The following is a 21,557-nucleotide window of genomic DNA, read 5'->3' as shown; positions in this document are numbered from 1 at the left end:
ATTGTTTTCATTAATAAAATAAATCTCTTTATTGAAATGGAAATCACTTATCTAGAAGGCTCATCAGTCATAGCCTCTATTCATCTGTCATTCATTCAGAAAAACATCAGATGGCATTTTGAACTCCTATAAAGTTTATGGCTGTGTGCCATAGCTGAGGACTAAACAGAAGGGATAAAACTAAGTTAAAGATCTTGTCTTTAAGGAACTTAACATCTAGCAGAATACAGGAAAATGCTTGTAAATAATAAAGAGTGAAAGATACACAAGATATGTAAGCCTTTATTGTATAGGTCTTTCAATGAGGAAGTGATTATTAGGCTGCTATTGAGTAGAAGTGGGGTCTGGAGGTAGAATCCAAAGATCATTAGGATTGGGACTTAAAAGACTGATAAACATTTGAATGTTTTTTTCTAATGCATTAAAATTGAACAATTATATGTTGAGTTACTTACAGTAGATATCAAAGACTGCTTGTTCAGAATAAAGTGTTTTCTGGCCGGATGGTCCATAGTATGTCACAGAACAGGTGAATGGCATTTGTATGTCAGCCTTGGTTGTCTGGTACTCCAGAGATGAAGTCATGGTATAGAGCTGAGTTACTGGGTCCATTTCCTTTTTAAAAATTATGACCACTGCTGAAGAAAATATAGAACACTAATGATAGGATCTTTCATCAGAAAATCACAATTCCACAATTCTTAATGAAATGTCACAATGCCTTTATGCCCTTCTCGATGTATTTAACAGGAGGGAAAAGTGACATGTAGTGAGGTAGGATGCCTTTTCAAAACCATGGATCAGAGGCAAGGACAGAATAGAATCCTGGAATCTGATTTTCCATTCACTTTAATTATCTTTTAAAACAAGTCACATACAGAAATAATTTTCTTTGCTCTTGATTCTTCTGCACAAGGGCTAAAATGGTGTGTGTGGTTGTTCTCTTTAAAAAAATAACTTAATGATTTAATGGATCCCTAAAGTAACAAAGTGGAGTCACAGATAGAAAGAGGGCAACACATTTAGATGTAGGATAGTTTAGGAAATCCCTGCATTACAGAAAGTCAAAACAGGCTATCTGAGTTTATTGCCTACTTCATACCCACCTCCTTCAAGGGGCTGCAGCACTTGTCCACTCCTGTACCACGTGATGTTGCCCTCAGGATAACTGTCTTTTGAAATGCAGTCACCCAACTGCAAAATAAGGAGGAAACATTACTACCTTAGTTTCATCAGTGACTGTCAATGTGGGAAGCTCAGAATCCTCAGGGGATTTTAGAGTTACGTCAAAGCTTTCCTGGCCCATTCATTCATTTCCCAAGCACTGACTACGGACTGAGTAAACATTCTCTTGTATAAAAACAGTATTTTATGCTAAAAATGATGGCCCTGCTCATTTTAAAACACACCATAGATGCTGCACCTGTTAATAAAACCACATTCATGGAAAAACATTATCAAGTTCATTTTGACATCATTTTTAACATTAACAAAATAACACAATTGAATTAATATTGGCTACTGCCACAGTTCGCAGACCTGCGTATGCAAGAATCATTAACAGTGTCACAATGTGGCTGCCTCTCCAGCTTCATACTACATACATTCCAGACTATATAGAATACCTATACTCACCATGATCCATAATGCCCACCACCACTTTTCTTCAAATGTGTTTTAACTTTAATATTTAGTGTTTACAAAATAATGTTACGCAGAAAAATTTAATCTGCTGCAAAGAATTCCAGACTTGGTTTGTCCCCCTCACAATGGAAAATTGAGGTATTTTAGCTAGTGAAAATGGGATCATCGGTCAACTGATGTGGTAGAATATGGAACTCTTGATCTGCCCCTCCTTCATTACAACCTCCCTTCAAACTTCTGCTGATGTGATCTTTCAAAACTAATCTTCTCACATCTTTACTTCAACTTTTTAGTAATTTGTCAGTAGAATAAAGTCCAAATTCCCTGTGATGTGTATGGCCTATCATAACCCAGTCACTTCTTACCTCTCCAGATTTATCTCTTACTTCACTCTCTTGCCCACTTTCTTAGCACCCAAAGTTCCAGCAATGCGAATAACAACATTTCCCTGAAAATGTCATTCTCTTTTACATCATATGACTTCAAATTGTTGGTCTGGGGAAAATATACTCATCTTTCATGACTCTGTTAAATATTCAGTTCATTCAAACAAGGAAGCCATGCCTCTTTCACTCTTCCCTTTTCTCCATTCAGTAATGGCATCACCTCCCTCTGTGCCTCGCTCTCCCTCATGCAGACTTTCTGACTGGCACCTGCAACACTGCCAGCTACACAAGAGGCAGTTTATCTTATTTGTCCTGGTGTCTGAGGCATTTAATACTAGGATACATAAAGGCAATTAATCAAAAGTGAGTGCTTACCTTTTTTAGCTGCTCTGTTTCAAGAAATGGTGCTTTGCTAACAATTTCAGGTTTAGATGGTTGCTCTAAAGTTAAGTAGAGAAAGGTTTTAAGTACACATGAACGAAAAACAGTATATTGTGACTTAGCTTATAAAAAATAATTCATTTTCTCAAAGTAGAAAAGCAATAGCATGTAGAAAAGATTTTCTATATAATATGTAAGAAAGAAATCTAATTAGTCCACCCTTTTCGAATATTTGTTATATTATGTTAAATATTTTAAATGCTTATAACTCCTTTGAATAAAATGATCAGTAATGTTTTCTGGACATTTTAAAAACAATGACTATGGATTTAATAGTGAAACAGAGGTTAATACACTAAATAGGATGTATTATCTCTAATTGATTACTAAGTCCACTATCAATAGCTTCCAACTCCTTATGTGAAGATCTGAATCTTCATGAATCAGAACCACAGGGGTACTTGTTTAAAATGCAGATTTCTGAGCCTCATATGGCCAACTGAACCAGGATCTTTAGGGGGAAAATTCTATAAATCTACAGTTTTAAACGGGCACCATAGGGAATTCTTGGGCACAATATAGTTTAAGAATCATTGCTCTAAAGTAATGAGCAAATAAATGCAAAGTTTGTCAAGGGATACTGAGGCCCAAGTTTCCAGTGTATCTCAAACCATATCTTTTAAATGAAGTCACATCACAAAACTATAAGTGTAGTGAAATCTTTCAAATTTGGAACCTGAGATCAAGAACAAAAGCATTTTAAATATAGGAAATTATGTAAGCATAAATTTTAATAGAGGCTTCAGGAAGAACTGATTAAAAATTTCAGCAACAAGGTATTATTTAAGTGTATTTTAAATAATTTTATTCTTAGCTGCTAGTTTTCTAACAGTGATGGAATTTTTAACTTTTTAATTAGCTCTAAAAATTAGTCTACAGAAAATGGATATTGCCTCATTGGCACTGACTTCTATGAGTCACATGCAGCAGAATCATTCTTTTCTCATATAAACAGACAAATAAAAATAACCAGCTATTCTTTCTTTTATAGTCTTATTGTTTAACATTCCAATACTTATAATTTTGATTACCAAACTAAACAAAATTGGATTTTGCATAATTATTATTCAATTTGGAATTCAGTTATCAGAAATGTTATCTATCCAGACCATTACCTACCCAGAAAGTCTTTGGCATAGCAAAATGACTATCACCAAGACTATAAGCAAAATATATAACACATATATTCTGTTCAGAATTTATGTTTTAATGCAAATACAATACATTTGAAAGAGGGCTGCAACCAAGATAGTCAAACATAATAAAAATTCTTGGGGCTTAAGTATGTAAGCTAAAATCCTTTGGGAATTAAAATCAGTAATTTAGTAACACCTCTCTGAGGTTACTCAGGAGTCAAAATTAAGAAAAATGTGTTTTTGTTTCTTCTTCAGGGGTATCTATGCCTGAAATACATGGAGGGATTTTAAAAATCCTCTAAAAAAATTAAGGCTCTTAATACAAAATGTAAGTAGGCAGTTCCACTACATTTTAGTTCACTAAATCATATACCTAAACAGTTGGGCACATACCTCCTTTCATGTAGAATACATATATTTCTCTCCTTTGTCTTATAAACCCTGTGATGTCTTATCAATGTATGTCAGGTCATAAACACTTGGCCTGTGTAAAGGACCAACTTCCATTAATATTTTTTAAAATTTACTTTTATTTCAATAAATGAGACTATAGCAAATCCAAGGAAACTTGATGAAAGAATGCTTAAAGATTATTTCTCTTTATACTGTTATTCATCTTTGCATTTGGAAGAGGGGGTCACAGTGGGTATTATGAAAGTAATGGTAATACCTATTGCATTTATTTGAGTTATTTTCTCTTTACACTTTTGTTTCAAACCCTCTATATTCACTATATATTCTGTATGTAATTTTCTCTTATATTAGCTTGTAACAATCAATGAGTATTAGTTGGAGGACCATAAAAGAGGACACATGTACTATTTTAACAAAATTGCATATTGATTCCAAAGTGTTTAAAAAACTTTACATGAATTATGTCTTGATATAATTCGAAGATTCATAACCAAGTACAGAACTGAAAGATAAAGTCATGCCCTAACTTTTTTGCGTTATTAAAATAATTTTTTCAAGGGTCTCACAGCCAAGTGAGGATGGAGTGATAAATGCAAAACTGCTCTGTATCACCACAAGGTAAGTGTTGTTATCAAAACCACACAGAGGATAGCTCAATCTGATGTGGGAGGAGAGCAAGAAAAGGCAGGTGCACTGTTACACTGACTCTAGAGTGCTTCTCTCAGGACTTTGTCAACAACCACCCCTTATGAGTCCTGATGTACTTTAAGTAAACCATTGTAAGCATGGAAATAGTTTACTTTCCTCATAGATGGGAAAGGTATTATTTTATATTTAAAGAATCAAAATGAAATACACAATATAGGTCACAATCGTTAAAAAGGTCATTCTCTGCTTCCTTCATTAAAAAAAATTTTGCAGGTTGACTAAATTTCACAGGGAGGGAGGAGGAGGAATGCTCAATTCTGATAAGAGCACTGAGAACAGCACCCATAGGCAAGCTCTAAAACAACTGTGTGACACAAACCAGCACTGCCCATCACAGAGAGAAGAGCTGGCCCAGGTGTACACCAGACTCTTCTTCACGGGAAGTCTTGCTTTTAACTCTACAGACACCAGAGGTTGGACAGACTAGCCTGGATTTGTGGTTTACAAATGCTTTTAAGGGGCATAGCTTTTCTGCCTCCCCTGCCCCATCTTATCCCTGAACAAATTATCATGAAAAAACTTATTGAGAAGGTGTAATCTATCTAATCTAACAGAGGCAGCTCCTCACTTTCTCAGCTCTCTTCATTAGTTCCTCAAGAGGACCCTAGGAACGCAATGGGAAAACTGTCATCTAATGCAAAGAACTTATTTTACTCTTGAGGAGGGACTCGTATCCCTAGACTGGTGAAGTGACTTGCTCAAGGTCAGAAATTAGCAGCATATTCACAAAGCTAGGTCTCATGATGACCAATTCAGTGATTTTTCCATTACGCCACTGAAAGCCACTTGTCAATCTGGGTACCCATTTGACTTCTAAGACCTTTGCAGAATGACTGTGATAAATCTTGGGGAACTTTTAAAGATCTATTCTTCATTTCAAATGGTATTATTAGCTTCAAATGTGCACTAAATGCAAATAGTTTGATTTTGATGCCATTCAACTACCAAAAAATAAAAATAAAAATAAAAAATAAAAATAAAAAGAAAAAAGAAGAAGAAGAAGAAAAGGTATATTAGTGATTTATTTTGATCTGGGTTGCTTTTTTGAAATGACCTCATATCTGAGATATAGATTAAAACTAAACAAACAATCCTACCTCAGAGGTAACAAAGTCATCAGTCATGGCTCCTAGTTTGAATAAATGCAATTTGACTTTGCCCATGAGGACAACCCTCTGCAGCAAGCTGATCTGGGATTAGCTCACATTAACCATACTCAATTCTGTGGCACACATTGCATGTTGCTAGGTGATTCGGCAGAAGGAAACAGAGGGCTGATTGATGAGCCTAGTAACTCTTAAGTGACTGCAATATATACATGCACAAAATGAAAGTCTCCCTGTCACAGCTGCTGTTGGCTTCATGAAAAGTGACCCAAAGTAAATTCACTATTTTTAAGAAAGTGAAGCCCCTATATGCTTTTGCAAACATTTTCTTTGAGCTGTGCTGTTCATTTTATTAGACTTGGAGTGTCCCATGGTTCCTAGTATAAAACTCCATTTTCAAAAGTGTGTAACTTGTGTATTTAAATTCTCCCTGGCCCAGAGCCTGGAATGCAAATTCTGTTTCTGAGAATCACTTTGTATTCAACAACATTCAAAAGAGAAGGGGGTGGGGCGCTGATGGCATGCGGGTGTGAGTTTGTTGTGACAGTCATAAAAATCCACCGTATTCCAAAATGGCTTACACACTTGATCTAATTAGACCAACAACATCTTTTTTTCATATTGTTGTATCGTGTTTTTTTTAGAGTATAGCCTTAAAATGGTCACAAATGGAACAACCTGAATTTTCTCAACTTTCTAGTATACTATCTTGAGATTTGATCATTTTAACCTAGCGAAAAGAAACCTGGCAATGCCAAATCATTATATATAACCTTTAGGGAGCCATGACTTAATCTCAGTACCTAGTGTGGTACATTCTTGATATGTGCTTATATTTATTACATCATGGCCTATTTAAAAATTTTCTGTTGCTCCTTTACAGAGTCTCCCTTGCAGTGTACCATCCATCTTACTAAGGACACCAGAGTGAAATAAAACAAAAGAAAGAGAAAAAAAAAAAAAAAAAAACATCAAAAACATCATATGAGACATTGCCAAATGCAGGATTCAGATTATTTGGGGTGTTTAATAGAAGAGGCATGACTTATAAACACTTGGTATTTGGTTTGATTCCTAAAATAATTAAGAAGAGTGGATGGTTTTTAAGCTGAAAAGTAACCAACTGAAACATGTAAAAAGCTTTTACGAGTTTCTTCTTGAGAACAAGGTTTCCTCTGATAGGATAAGCACTCTTTGAATCCATGACATGAGCCCGTAGCCACTGTGAAGTCCATACAAATACCTAAGGGACGGCCCTACTTAGTTGCATTGTCTATGACAAGAGAAATGGGAAAAATCCATGGTTTCTTGCTGTAGTAGGAAAGCCCTCTGGGTTTTTTCTTCTCTACTTATTTTAATAGTTGCTAGGTGCTGTCAAGTCATCAGAAAGCAGAGGGACAAACTGAAGTGACACTTTCTTCCCTAATTAAAAAAGACTGGCATTCTGAAACATTTGAGACTATTTTTCTCCAAGTATTTTCTAAAATATTACGATGTAACAGAGGTGGGACTTTTTATTTGAATATTAAAAGATAAAATGATTTGACTAGAACTTCTCCAGTCACTCATTTGCATAGCTATTTGCACAGTAACTTTAACTATATATTATTTATTAGGCAAAGTAGCCTTGCCATAATGACTATAGTAGATACTGCAGTGTCTCCTATACTCTTCTCTTCTTTTAACCCTACTCTGTGTTTCCCTTTCTTGTTTTCCACATATGCATTCAGAATATGGTAAACTTTATTATTTTAGAGCAATTTTATAAACCAACTGAACACTTTGAAGAAATAAATCAGCAGGCATTTAGAGTTAGGATATATGTGTGGGGGCATAGTTTATACACACACATTTATAAAGCTTAGATCTCAAAATCACAAGATAGTTTAGGTTTTCCTGTATTGTAGTTTTTATACATCAAAATTCAATTTTATATGGCCTGCTTACTCATAGATATATATGTACAACATGATTATGTGTACATATCATGTATCTATGTACATATCACAGAGCATTTGTTTGTATATGTCAATGAAAGGTTAAGATCATGTGCCAATTTTCACTTAGTAGTCCTTCATATAACAGGAAATGATACCTGACAAAAGAACAGAGAATTTTCTTTTACTCCCTCACTGCAAAAGTCCTATTTGAATTTTTGGGGTTTTGGCTTTCTTCACTGACAGCATGCATGGGAATAAAGATTGCTAGAAATCCCCTCACATAGACGACTGCTGTGGAGACACTACAGAGAGTTCAGTCTTCTTTCTCAAGAACATTTTCTAGTACCAGCCATCAATCCCACTTAGCAGTTACAGTGCAGACTACTTACTGAACACCTTGACTATTGTAGGTGCCTCAAACACATTGTCCTCAGTCACTAGCATGCACACAAATCTCTTTTCATCGCTGATCCTTGCATTACTGATAGACAAAGTGTAGTTCTCTGAGAGGCTCAATCTGTCTTTGTATTCTGGCACGTCGTCGAACTGCACACTTTTCTTTGTAGAGGACCTGAAGGCAATAAATACCGGGGAGCCATCGGGCTTTTCCTAAAAATTAAAATAATAATACATTTTAAAAACAAGCATATTCAAATGTTTCAGGATCACATTCAGAATAATGACATTTTGTTGGCTATATTCTTCTACCAATACTTATAGTTGTGGCCAAGAAGAATAATTTTGGATACAAGACTCACATAAGTCTTTGGGTACAGAAAATTATGCTTCATAAGAAAAGCTGTGCATTCTTTTCCGGGTATCAGTTTAAATATCTGGAAAGGAAAGGGCAAAGCTCTAGGACTCTGAGCTTTCCCTGCACCTGGTGGGCAGAATTAATGACTGCTTTAAAACTGACAAGAGCTGGCCTTGTGTCTAATATAAAGGAAAAAATAGATGTAAATGAATATACAAATGTTGAAAGTGATATTCAGCTAACCATCATAGCAAGTGTACACTGGAGCTGCAAGAATTCATTTAGCATTCCTGGGCCGTTCTCTTTTGCATATTTATTACCTGAATCCACATACTTTAAATGTCCATACCTTTCAGTTTCAGCCAAAACTGACACAGCTGACCTTTACTCATAACATAGTTTAATGATTCTTCATGGAAAAAACAGTATTTGTCCTTGTGAAACAATCATGTCCATTTAGCCACAGAATCATATTAATCACTAAAATCCATAGTTTGGCTACCTGAATCATAAAACTTAGCTCAAAGGGCTTTAATATAAAAGCTTATTATCAGAATAAAATATAACCTGGGCATACATAGCTACGCCAAAAGCACTGAGACATATATTTAATTTCTGCCTCTGCTCCTATAAGAATATTCTTACCTATTAATAATTTTAACTTAAAATTGGGAAAACCTCTCTTATATTTACCTCACGAGACCTTTGAGAAAATAAAACATGATAAAACATTTTAAAGTGCATGGCAAATTTTAAGGTGCTACATTTTAAAAACTATGGTTATTTATTACAGTTCTGGACTAAATGTTCAGGTCCTCACCAAATCCATCTCAAAATGGAGCCTTTGAGAGTAATTAGGTTTAGGTGAGGTCATGGCAAAGATGTCCTCGTGATGGGATTAGAGTCCTTATAAGATGGGGAAGAGACATGGGGGGGGGGGTGTCTGTCCCTCCATGAGAGCACAAAGAAGAGGTTTCAGAAGTGCATAGCAAAAATCAGCTGCCTACAATTCAGGAGGAGGAGCCCTACCTAGAGTTAATTGTGCCAGCCAGGACCTTGATCTTGAACTTCTCAGCCCCCAGAACTGTGAGAAATAAATATGTTGTATAAGTTCATGTTTATGGTATTTTGTTATAGGGGCCCACACGAATACAACCACTAAGCTAATCTTGGACATCAAAAGTTTCAGTTGGTTGAATATATGAATACCTCAAATATTCTCCTTAAATCTTTTAATTTTTTCACAGATTTACAATACAAATCTTTGCCCTAAATCATTACTCATTGAGAGGAATATGTTATACCAGTACCTAAAATTTGTTTGTTCATTCACTTATGCAATAAATAATAGCTATTAAGTTTTGAGTACTTAACTGTATACAATGTGCTTTCTTTAGGCTTTTCATGCATTAATTGATTTAATACTCATAACAACTCTGTATGTTAGGGTTATGATATTAGTGCCACTTACAGACTAGACATTGGAGACAGTTGTTTAAATAACTTGTCCAAAGCCCAGCTAGTTTGTGTTCTTCAGCAAAGCAAGACTGGAGCTCAGCAGTCTGGCTCCATTAAGGACTACCTTGTACCACTCTCCACAACCATTAGATGTCATGTCCATACCAGGCACTGAGGCAGACACTGGTGAAGAGGTGGCGAGAGTGGGGTGCAAAGGGGTGCACAGAGAGCTAGGATCTCCACTCTTTGAGAGATTACTGCACAGTAGGGGGATAGATGATCCACCCTTCCTCAATGTTTACTCCCTTTCCCTCTTTCCAAACCTCCCATTTGTCTTTCAGTTTACATGAAATTAGAGCTCGGAGCTAGGTCTGCAAATCAACAGTTTTTAGAGCACACGGTGCATAAAATGTATCTCATCAGTTTATCACTGAAGCTTTTTACTTAATCAACAATTTTGTTTGTTTCCACTACCGTTGTGCCAGTTCAGTTCAGGTGAAAATTAATCCCTGGGTTATTCTCAGAAAACTCTGCGATCACAGAAGCGTTCACCATCTGTGTTCTATTTATTTTGGCAGTAAGTTTGACTCAACAGGTGAATTATGTGGTTGTCTCCAGACTGCAGGAATTTTAGGCGTGTGAATAGACTTTGCCCTTGTAGGCTGTAAGGTCGTATGTCCACTTGTACAGGGAACCAGAAATGGTTGGATGTGAGCTGGGTACCAGGAGCGAGCACGGAGAAGCGCTAGGTCGCCTCTCCTCCCTGCTCTCCTTCCGCGCGCCCCTCGCACACAGAGTGCTTCGAGCTTCACAGCCACTCTGTCATAACAGCATTCCTTTTTCGTGGCAACTGTCACCTGCCAAGCATTCTGTAAGTGTTCTTATATGAGTTATTTCATTAACCCGCATAACACCATGGGGAAGATTATTCTTATTATTTCATGGTACTGATGAGAAAATGGGGATTCATTCACTGTCCAGAATCCCACAGTGAGCGTGGTGTAACATGTTAGTCTGACTTCAGAACCCATATTTTAAAAGAATATGTTATTCCACCCTTCAGGTACAGTCTTAAGTATATTTCCCAAAGTGTGTTCTATAGAATGTTTGCTTTTGTCGATATTTGAGGGAAAAAAGTTGTACGGTTAAATACACCTAAGAAATCAGATAATGTATCTTAATACATGAAAGGTTCTGAGAAGTGTTGCAATAAAGAAACTTCAAAAATTGTTTGACCTTCAAATCTTTTTCCTATTCAAATATCTTTCCATATTTCAAGGAGCCATTATGTTTCGGGAAACATATGTCTACTTAAAGCTTGCAAACTACCATGGGTCTCATGTGATGCAGTTTTGGGAAACCATGCCTCATAGACGCCTTTTGTTGGTTTTGGTAATTAAAGTGAGACAATTTGTCAGTTAATGTTACCTAACCACTTCACTTCCACCTACCAGGGTATCTCTGCCATTTCCAGACCCATCTGTACCTTAATACTCAAGAAAATATGACTTTGCTATCTGCAAGAAATGGATAAAATCAACAATGTTAAATGTAAAAAGGACCTTCCACATACACACAGTTCTAAGGCTGAACCATCAGGAACAGACCTGTAATACTGTTGATTAACTTGGCATGAATATTTGGGCACACTGGTGACAGGTGCACCCGGCTTGAGCAATAGCCACGCTGACCAGAACATGAGCATGTAGCTGCTGTCTTCCTCTAGGCCTTGTCCTGCATCCACTCATTTTACTCTGGAACTCTGCCTTTTCTTCTGCCTCAAATACTTAAGGTTGAAAATTTCAGACTAATATGATCTAAGAATTAGGTGTTTATCAGCTTTACTTTAAAATAGCGTTCATTGTGTAAGACTTAGAAATTCTTCTTCTGACTTATCCAACACATGAATTGTTTGTTCCTACATTTGTACCACAATTGAATATTGCCATTATGTTAATTTGAAATTCACATTCGCTCACAGGAGGAATTTTATTTCAAAAACTAGAGGCAATTAACTAAATCCAAGGTGGGTCACACTTACATATTTCCATTTGCCAAACATGAGATTCTGAGGTACATCGAGTCGGCAAGGCATGATAATGGTATCTCCATATGCTGAATTTACAATATACAATCCAAGGCCTTAGAAAGAAGGGGAGAAAAGAGAAGATTTTAAGTGTTTCCTTAAGGTAACAAAGTACAGTAGTTCCCCTTAACCACAGAGGATACATTCCAAGACCCCCAGTAGATGCCTGAAACCAATGATAGTAACAATCCCTAAATATATTATATATTTTTCCTATATATACAAAATGAGGTACCCTGGCTGGTTTGGCTCAGTGGATTGAGCGTCGGCCTGCGAGCTAAGTGTCGCTGGTTCGATCTTCCAGTCAGGGCACATCAGAGAAGGAAAACTCTGATTCCAAAAAACCTCCGCTGCCTTGCGGCATACCTCTTCAGGGGAAAGGCTAAGGGAGTAAACCCCGACAGAAAATTCGGAGCCAGAGTCCCTAAGGCGGTTTGACGTTGTAGTCAACACCGGCAACTCCTGCGGCGCACCTGAAGCCAAGCTGTATTGACTCCGTCTTTCCCTTGGACCCTTCAGCTGCGAAGAGAGGGGGGGGTCTGCTGCATGGGCAACAGCAGACCCTCCATATCACCCTGCCCAGGCTCTGTAGCTTCAGCTTCACTGGAGAGGACACTCCAGCGTCATTGCAAGATGTCGATTCAACACGGGAGGAGACAGATACCGTGTCACTCCCGAGTCGGACTGCACAGCCATTCTCGGCGGTGCAGATAGACTCTTAAGAAGCTACACCATCGTCTCTCGAGACGGACGGCTGCCGACGATACAAAATGAGGCAAAAGTATATTTATAGTTGTTCAGATGGAAAATAATACATTAATAAATAATAATAGAAGAATAAACTCTGTGCTGTGTACTCACAACAGTAAACATACTTTTGCCCCACTCTGTATATACCTATAATAAAGTTTAATTTGTAGGTAGGCACAATAAGAGATTAACAACAATAACTAACAATAAAATAGAATGGGCAGGATAGCACAAGATTTCAGCACACTACTCAGAATGGTCCTCATTTAAACTTATGAATCGTTTCTTCCCAGAATTTTCCCTTTAATAATATCTGACCTTGGTTGACTGCGGGTAACTGAAGTCTCAGAAAGCAAAGCCTTAGATAAGAGGTTATGGGGTGGGAGGGAGGGGGTCTAATACAAATAACTTCAGTTTAAGAAGCATATCTTAATGAAGGTTATTTATTATAATTTTATCTTAAATTATATACTAAAAGTGTGAAGCTAGAACATATATACTATATAAATATCATCAGTTCTTGCTCTTTTTTGGCTACTAAACCTTTGAATGTTGTAACATTAAAATTTACAGCCCCCGCCCCCCCGTCTCTCCCCCAGCCCCCCCTGCAGTTTTATCAGGAAATACATGAGCGTATTTCTTAGGAACACAGTGAAATCTGAGAGTGTATTTTCTCTGCATTTCATAGAAAAAACATTCACTATATTTTACAGAGATGTGAAACTAGGCAAAGATTAACGTGTTAAATCACCAGAACTAACCTTACATGTAATTGTACTTTTCAATTGAAAATACTGATATCTTCTGGAAATTTTTTTAAGTATTAAAAACTAAGAACTAATAATAAATAAGACCACACTAAATTTCAATTATGAGGGGGGGAAATAAATATGAAAAATGCCTTTTATAATAGTAATGGTTAAAATACTAGTTTTAATTTTAATTTTACATAAACTATTATCACAAGAATTTGTGGCATGAAAATTCTTCATGAAGTATTTACAAAGTCATTATCCTGCATTTTTGGAAGACAATCTAACTTAAACAACCATAATTTGCAACTAAGGCACTTAAAGCTTCTCAGTCTTATTTAATTCTTTATTGAGAAAAACATTTTATCATTTTTACCAAATGATAAAAAATTAAATTGTAAAAGAAAACCCCACAGTTTTTCCATATGTACATACCAGACTATTCAAATCCATATATATTAATGAAGTTTTTAAAACCTCAGACATTTAACTGTCAATAGTTAACTTAGAAAACAGCTCAAAAAAATTTTACCTCATTATTTACAGTAATCTTTAAGAGTAGATACTTTTATAATTAAAATACCTATATGTTATAATTGGATACATAGGGAAGGGACTTACTTGAACTGTAGAGAAGAAAATGATATTTTGTCCACCAGGTGGTGCTGAAGTGCAAAGCTAAGGCAATGTGCAATACATAAATAAGGCCACCTTATGACTTTATGAAGAAACAGGACAGGGTGAATACCATATTTCATTATTAACCATCAATCACAACACATACAAAATTTCATATTGGAATAAAAATCATTAACCTTCCTAAATAAAGATAGGAAATAAAATTACTATTTGAAATTTCTATCAGTTGACGAAGCTACTTTCTAAGCCAATTTTTTTTGCTCCAGTGAACAAAATCACTATGAAGAACACAAATTTTATGTATTTATGTCCCATAATAACTAATTTCCAGCATTTTTAAAGTAAAGAGTACAAAATATAATCCATGAGAATGTGGTTTTCACTTGCTACTGGAGACAAGAGACTTATTAAAATTGTTGTATGTTCAGTTTCTTGTATTATAAAAAAATTAGCTCAATAATTTTTAAATTGTTTAGTCTTCCACATGCTATAACGTTAATTCCTTTTAACTTAAAACCATAGAAAAGTTTAAGCCTGTAAATAAAGAGATGATCTATTTGGCCTTATAAAAATAAAATTTGTGAAGGTTTAGACATGCAAACTAATTGGAGTTAAGAAATTGCTTTATTTTACATTACAGTATTTATTTTCTATAATACTTTGGCTTCTAAATATGGACCTTCTGTCATGTATTTTAAGATCTGTTCATGCACTACATAGGGGCAGGCAGCCATGCCAAGGAAACCATTTGGTGATTTAATGTTTTGTTTTTTCATCAGAATATAGCAAGGTACTTGGACATGTAATTACTCAAAGATAATCTGGATCTATACCTTAGGTCATGGCAGGACACACATCTATAATGATCTCTTATCATTATAAAGACACATTTTTTTTTTTTTTTGACAACTGACAATGCTCCCACGGTTGGTCAAGAAGTGAAAGCAATTTATAGAGCTTTGGTACCAATGAAGTAAATCCTTTGCCAGATATACAGAGAAATAAGAAAATTCCTTTTCCCAAAATTTAATGCTATGCTACTTCTTTCAAAATATTTTTCTTTTATCTTCCCTAGAGAACTTTAATGTACTCTCTCTATATATACAGATAATTTTATAAATTTTAAAGCTCTATGAATTTGAAGTCCATAATGTGTTATTGATGAAAGTGAAATTAAAATGGGGAAGGAACCATATAAGTTCAGTCTTTGCATGTCCAGGAGCAGTTCCTGGCATCCAATGGGTATCCAATAAGATGACTTTTCATTTAAACATTGTGGAATCCTTGCCATTTTGATTATCAGATTAACTTTAGAAAATCAGGAAGGAGTTGATAACACTGGGGTTTTGAGAATTCTTATTCGTACCATAAACTCTCAAGGCTATTACATACTGTCTTTGATGCATAGAAAACATGATTTGTGCTTGGATGTTACTCTCTTTTTAAAAGAGAAATAACACAAAGCAAACATTTTTGTAAGAGTTCATGGATGAAACTACAGGAGGAAATATTCCTCTCAAGAGAAATTAAGGATTATTTGTGCTCTGTGATTTGCAAATGATGCTATGAAATAAATGCCTTGTGCTTACTTGTGATGATCACAATAATTTAAGGGTAATTTAAAACAAAAATAATTTTGAAATTACTTAAAAGATTCATGGACTGGATTTTTAAATGACAGCTTGACATCCAAAATTAGCCAGGACAGGACTCCTCAGGGCATAATAAACATAAGGAAAATATGGCACGTGACAAGAATGAGTCCAGCAGGTAACAGGCAAGCAGTTACAAACAGAAGCAGTGGTCCAGAGACCTAGGACAGAATGAATGCTAATCAGTTGGACAAAATTAGGGCCACAACCATGATGACTTTAAAATAACTTTCAAGTTTGTTAAAATCATCAACCTTCCTGTTCTGGTAAGTGTACACTGACTCTCACCTGAGAGAAAGAGCAAATGTTTGGGGAAAAGCTCCTCTCTCTAACTCCTTAGGGATGATATGGCCACAAAAACAACTGTGATTTGGTGATGAATTACCATCCCGATTTTCTAAAGATGTCTGTCTTTGAATGAAGTGTCAGTGAGGCTCAAAGTACCCATCAACACAAAGATTCTATTTCTACTTTTCATAGAAGAGATTTTATCTTTGAACTGCCAAGTCTGAATTAAATTTGGCTTACTAGAATTCCCCTTCACTTTTCTCCCTGTAATATTAGTTGGCTAAATTATTCATGGTTTTGTAGCTTAGAGATTATTGGACACTACTGCAAATATATGAGTAGAATTCCTATGATATCCTTCCTCAAAGAGGTTAAATAGAAAAGTGGAAGAAATGTGTGTGTGTGCAAGCATGTGCATTTCTATGTGGTACATGTTATATCTAAGTGTACATGCATATGTCATACTTTAAAATAGGCTAGAATTCTTTTGTATTAAATGTGTTCTATAAATTTAAGGTATTGTCATAAATTACTAATACTACTGTTCCTATCAAAATGTCCTGGCATAAAATAAAATATAAAAACATGTTAGATTTGAGAAGATGTGAAAAATCATTTAAGTATTTTTATGAAGAGTTATTAATTAAAGGTAAAGAACAATAGAACTAGAAAGCCTACACAGGAGAAGTCAATGAAAATACATGGGAAAATCACAGCATAAGGAAAATCTCTTGACCAAATAATTCTGATACATAGATTCTCAGGCAAGTGGTCACAAAATACAAAATAGCTGTGGTTGTACATTTTATATAGCAAATAACTTAAAGAGGCATTGAAACAAACTCTGGTAAAAAAATTGAAATTAGTTGAATGCTTTTTATTTCAAGTTGAAATAATAAAAATATAATAATATTGGCTACATCTGTGAGAAATACTTTTTCTATATAAATTGATTCTTAAGGACTTTCAAGTTCCAAGTAATCATTCATTTTGAATTGTTAGCATAGACATTGGAGTTGAGGTGACTTCAAATTCAGAATCTGCTAACCACATTTCAAGTGGAGAACAGCACAGAAAATAGAATAAAAATAAAGAGTATATTTTTACAAGGTGTAATTGATCATGGCTTATTATTTTTTATTTCATTAATATTTTAATAGCATCATCAATCTTAAAATATTTTTTTTAGGTCTGCAACCCTGTTAAGTGCCATAGAAGAGTTATTCATAATTACAATGGGCTCAGAGCTTATAAGAAATAACTTCCAGTTCTATAGAAATTTTAGAGAAATTTATCTGTGCAAAATAATTGTTGGAGAGGAAGTAGGTAGAAATAAGAAAGTTATTGTTAGAAGTTACTTTCATATTTATCTTGCTGAATTTGACAGGTAAATATGCTAATAATGTCCCTATATGCTTTATTAATAAATTAAGATATGTACAATTATAACTAAAACATATAAATATTTTGTAACATCAGTTTATAGCAGTGCTTCTCAGCCCCATCATGGAGGGCTGTCCTGTGTGTGTTTAGCAGCATCCCTGCCCAATCCCATGAGATGCCAATAGCACCCTCCCCAAGTTATGACAACAAGAAAATCTCATGGCATGACAAATGTACCCTGGGAGAAAATGGCCCCCCAAATTCTCCTCTAGTTGAGAACCACTCCACTGGTTAAGATCTTCAACCACTGGCTTCTTTCATTCAATAAGACTGTGATTTCCCATAAAGGGATTTTGTTACAAAATAGAATCTTAGTGTAGGGCTAAGCTATATTCAGTAGCACTGAATATGAATGAAAGGATGGAGCCAGAAATGGCACATAATAACACTTTGTTATTATCAAATTCAAATTAGTTTTCCTCACAAAATATCTTATATTAAACTATATAGGGGCATTGATTCCTGGCTCTAAGAATTTGAGAAATTTCAAGACACAGTCTATCTAACAAGTCTAACTCATGTGCCATACTCAGGCACAAATTATACATGCTATATGTACTTTCTAAACTATATATATATGACATTTTATTTAATATTATAATATTTCATAGTCTTTTTGATAGGAGAAGTAGATGGCTTTAAAGTATAGCTTCCAAAACTGTGATCTTATGATTCAGTGACACAAAGGTATCTCACAGTTCTTCCCATACTTTTTTGCATTAAACAAGAGTTCAAGATTTTTGTCAAGGCCATGTGATATAAAACAAGTGAGACTGTGCGTGCGTGTGTATGTGTGTGTGAGTGTGTGTCTGTGTGTGTGTTGTGGATTGCAAGGGCCTGTAACTCCCAAGTAATTTAGAATGGACACAGGTGGTGGAAGACATCTGATAGAATCTAACATTATGTCGAGAAATGAGAAAAGGGTTTTTCTCCTCTCTTTTTCTTTTTCAATTTCCTGTCAATAAACTTGGATAGTTGGAGGCCATTGTGTCCCCACTGAATCTAAAGTAGGGATACATTTGTTTAACATTTACTTTCTGCACTGCCTTTCAAAGGGTCATATATCATAAAGTAGGTATGACTTAATAATCCATACAAATAAGAAAATAAGTAATTACTCCTGTCTCTTTCTCCCATAAGTTCCTATAATTCTATAAATGCATTACATTATTGCCTTAAATACAATGGTGAGGCCATTGTGCAATAACATTTTGAGGGAAAAGGACCATCTTATGATGTTATAAAATACTGCTCTTACATAGAAATACATATTAGGATATATGCTCTTTACTCCTTTAGAAATTTGGTGTATTGTAATGCTCAAACTATTCAAATTTTTTAAAGTATAGGTCAATGTAATAATCCATTTTATGTCTTACAATACAAAGTTTAAAATAGCATATCAGTATTTGCACTACTGTTTTGAAAACTATCTTCTCAATTTACCATTTCCTGATAGGCCATTATCCTATAAGCATGGAATAATCTATGAGGCTGGATAAGTCACAATTCTTCCCAATTAGTGTAGGCTTTCCCCGTCTCTCCTTCATTTTATCGTTGTTCCTTAGGCTCTGGCTGAATTTCTATATTTCCTTTAAGGCCCATCTCAAAAATAATTTATTTATACATTCAATTATGCATCATCTATTTATTGAGCATTTACTTCAGGCTCACTGCTAGGTGCTTTTTGCAGGGAAAACACATAAAAAGAATACTGAGGCCTATTCCTCAAGAAATGTGATGAAATACATATGCTCTGCTTAATAGATTATCTAAGTGGGGTGAAATGCAGAGAAAAGAATCCCAACAATAAGCTTGATGATACTGATAAGGGCTTCTTAGAAGAAATTTCACTTATCTTGAACACTAAAGGTTTCTGTAGATGGAAGGAGAAGTACTACTTCAGCAGAGCATCATAGCCAGGGACCATGTACAGGCACTGAACTTGATCTCCTCTTTCAAGGCAAACTCCATTTCTTCAATTATAGCAATTTCTACATACTAAATATTTGGTCTTTATGTGGAGTATATCCTAAGGCTGGCAGTTTCCCCAAATTCATAAATGCAAATAAAATTTCCCTAATAAAATGCAATAGTAAATTGTTAGATCTCTTTACTTTCATCATCAGCACTAGCATTTAGATTCCTTTTGGAGCTACTTTAAATTATAAGCAAAAATTCTATTCAAAAATTATTTAAAAGCAACAGAATTAAGTTGTAGATGCTTATTTTTATTTTTGAGAGATGCCTCATAAACTTTAAATCAGCAAATGTGCAGATTCTACTGTGCTTGTTAGAATTTAACTTGGGGTTCATAAATGAACTCAAGGGCATCTATGATTCCTCTAAATTAATGGATAAATCCCAAAACTGTGGCATAAAAAATATTTATTTTATGTAAAGAGAATTCAAAGCTCCCATCAGATTGTCAAAGAGAACATTATACAAAAAATAAAATATTTAAGTTTCCTTCTAAATTGAATAGAACTTATGGAATGCAGAGAAAAGAATCCCAACAATGAGCTTGAGGATACTGGTAAAGGCTTCTTGGAAGAAATTTCACTTCTCTTAAACACTAAATAAAAGTTTCTATAGATGGAAAGATAAGTACTACTTTAGCAGAGCGTCATAGCCAATGACCATGTACAGGCACTGACACATGATCTCCTCTTTTAAGGCAAACTCCATTTCTTCAAATTTGATGGTATCCAGTCATTCTACCACTGGAAATCTATCCTACAAAAGTTTTTGCACAAGTGCACAATTATATACAAATATAATATAGCATTATTTTCAACATTAAAACAATGGAGTAACTTAAATGTTCATTAATATGGGAATAATAAAATTAAGTGTATATCCACACAATGTTATACATGAACCCTTTGAAAAGAACTGAGAGCCAAATATATTTTCTTTTTTTTCTCTCTACATTCAATATATATAATTTTTATTATTCATTAATTTATTGAGTACTGAATGCCTGGCCCTGGCTGGTTTAGCTCAGTGGATTGAGCGTCGGCCTGCGAGCTAGGTGTCGCTGGTTCGATCTTCCAGTCAGGGCACATCAGAGAAGGAAAACTCTGACTCCAAAAAACCTCCGCTGCCTTGCGGCATACCTCTCCAGGGGAAAGGCTAAGGGAGTAAACCCCGACAGAAAATCCGGAGCTGGAGTCCCTAAGGCGGTTTGACGTTGTAGTCAACACCGGCAACTCCTGCGGCGCACCTGAAGCCAAGCTGTATTGACTCTGTCTTTCCCTTGGATCCTTCAGCTGCGAAGAGAGGGGGGTCTGCTGCATGGGCAACAGCAGACCCTCCATATCACCCTGCCCAGGCTCTGTAGCTTCAGCTTCATCGCAAGATGTCGATTCAACACGGGAGGAGACAGATACGATGTCACTCCCGAGTCGGACTGCACAGCCATTCTCGGCGGTGCAGATAGACTCTTAAGAAGCTACACCATCGTCTCTCGAGATGGACGGCTGCCGACGACGACTGAATGCCTACTTTGTGCCAATCACTGTTCCAGGGTGGGAAATCCAGCAGTAATAAACAAACAAATCAAATCTGATAAACTTGCTCTCGTGGAATTTAAACTTTATATATACTTAAAATTTAATTTCTCTTCAAAGATGGGGAAAATTGTCAATTTAATTACTCCACTATACTTCAACCGATTTGAAGGAGAAGCCTACATTTTCCTCATTTTGAAATTTGTTGCAGCACCATTTGCAGGAGCTCAAGAATAATGAATAAAATAAAGCCCCACTGCACTATATTGAAAGGAATTCTCAAGAGCATATCCTCACAGCCCATATTCTGTTCTCTGCATTTAGTGTTCCAGAAAGACATATGCTATTTTTTGAAATTCTAAGGAATCCAAGAAGGTGAGGGTGAGAAACACTATGGTGATAAAAATCAGTATCTTAAAACTGTCCAAAAAAAGCTATTTTTGCTTTA

General features: G+C 35.5%; 1 protein-coding gene across 2 annotated transcripts in view; it reads right to left on the bottom strand.

Annotated features, from left to right (window-relative positions):
• Nucleotides 1–21,557, bottom strand: part of ALCAM (activated leukocyte cell adhesion molecule) — a 210,949-nt gene that overhangs the window by 41,865 nt on the left and 147,527 nt on the right. Inside the window, exons 2-6 of one of the 2 annotated variants that reach the window (XM_090276275.1) lie at nucleotides 12,029–12,129; nucleotides 8,165–8,384; nucleotides 2,406–2,470; nucleotides 1,107–1,194; nucleotides 456–635 (exon numbers count right to left, since the gene is read on the bottom strand). In XM_090276275.1, coding sequence (XP_090132401.1) covers nucleotides 456–635; nucleotides 1,107–1,194; nucleotides 2,406–2,470; nucleotides 8,165–8,384; nucleotides 12,029–12,129 — 654 coding nt within the window. Of the gene's footprint in view, nucleotides 1–455; nucleotides 639–1,106; nucleotides 1,195–2,405; nucleotides 2,471–8,164; nucleotides 8,385–12,028; nucleotides 12,130–21,557 lie in introns of both variants that reach the window. The other variant, XM_090276283.1, reaches the window with a different exon arrangement.

The sequence above is a fragment of the Furipterus horrens genome, unplaced genomic scaffold, assembly GCF_987537825.1.
Source record: "Furipterus horrens unplaced genomic scaffold, mFurHor1.1.pri manual_scaffold_1, whole genome shotgun sequence".
NCBI classification, from domain to species: Eukaryota; Metazoa; Chordata; class Mammalia; order Chiroptera; family Furipteridae; genus Furipterus; species Furipterus horrens.
The sequence above is the reverse complement of the archived record's forward strand: the minus strand, read 5'-3'. Positions and strand labels throughout refer to the sequence as shown.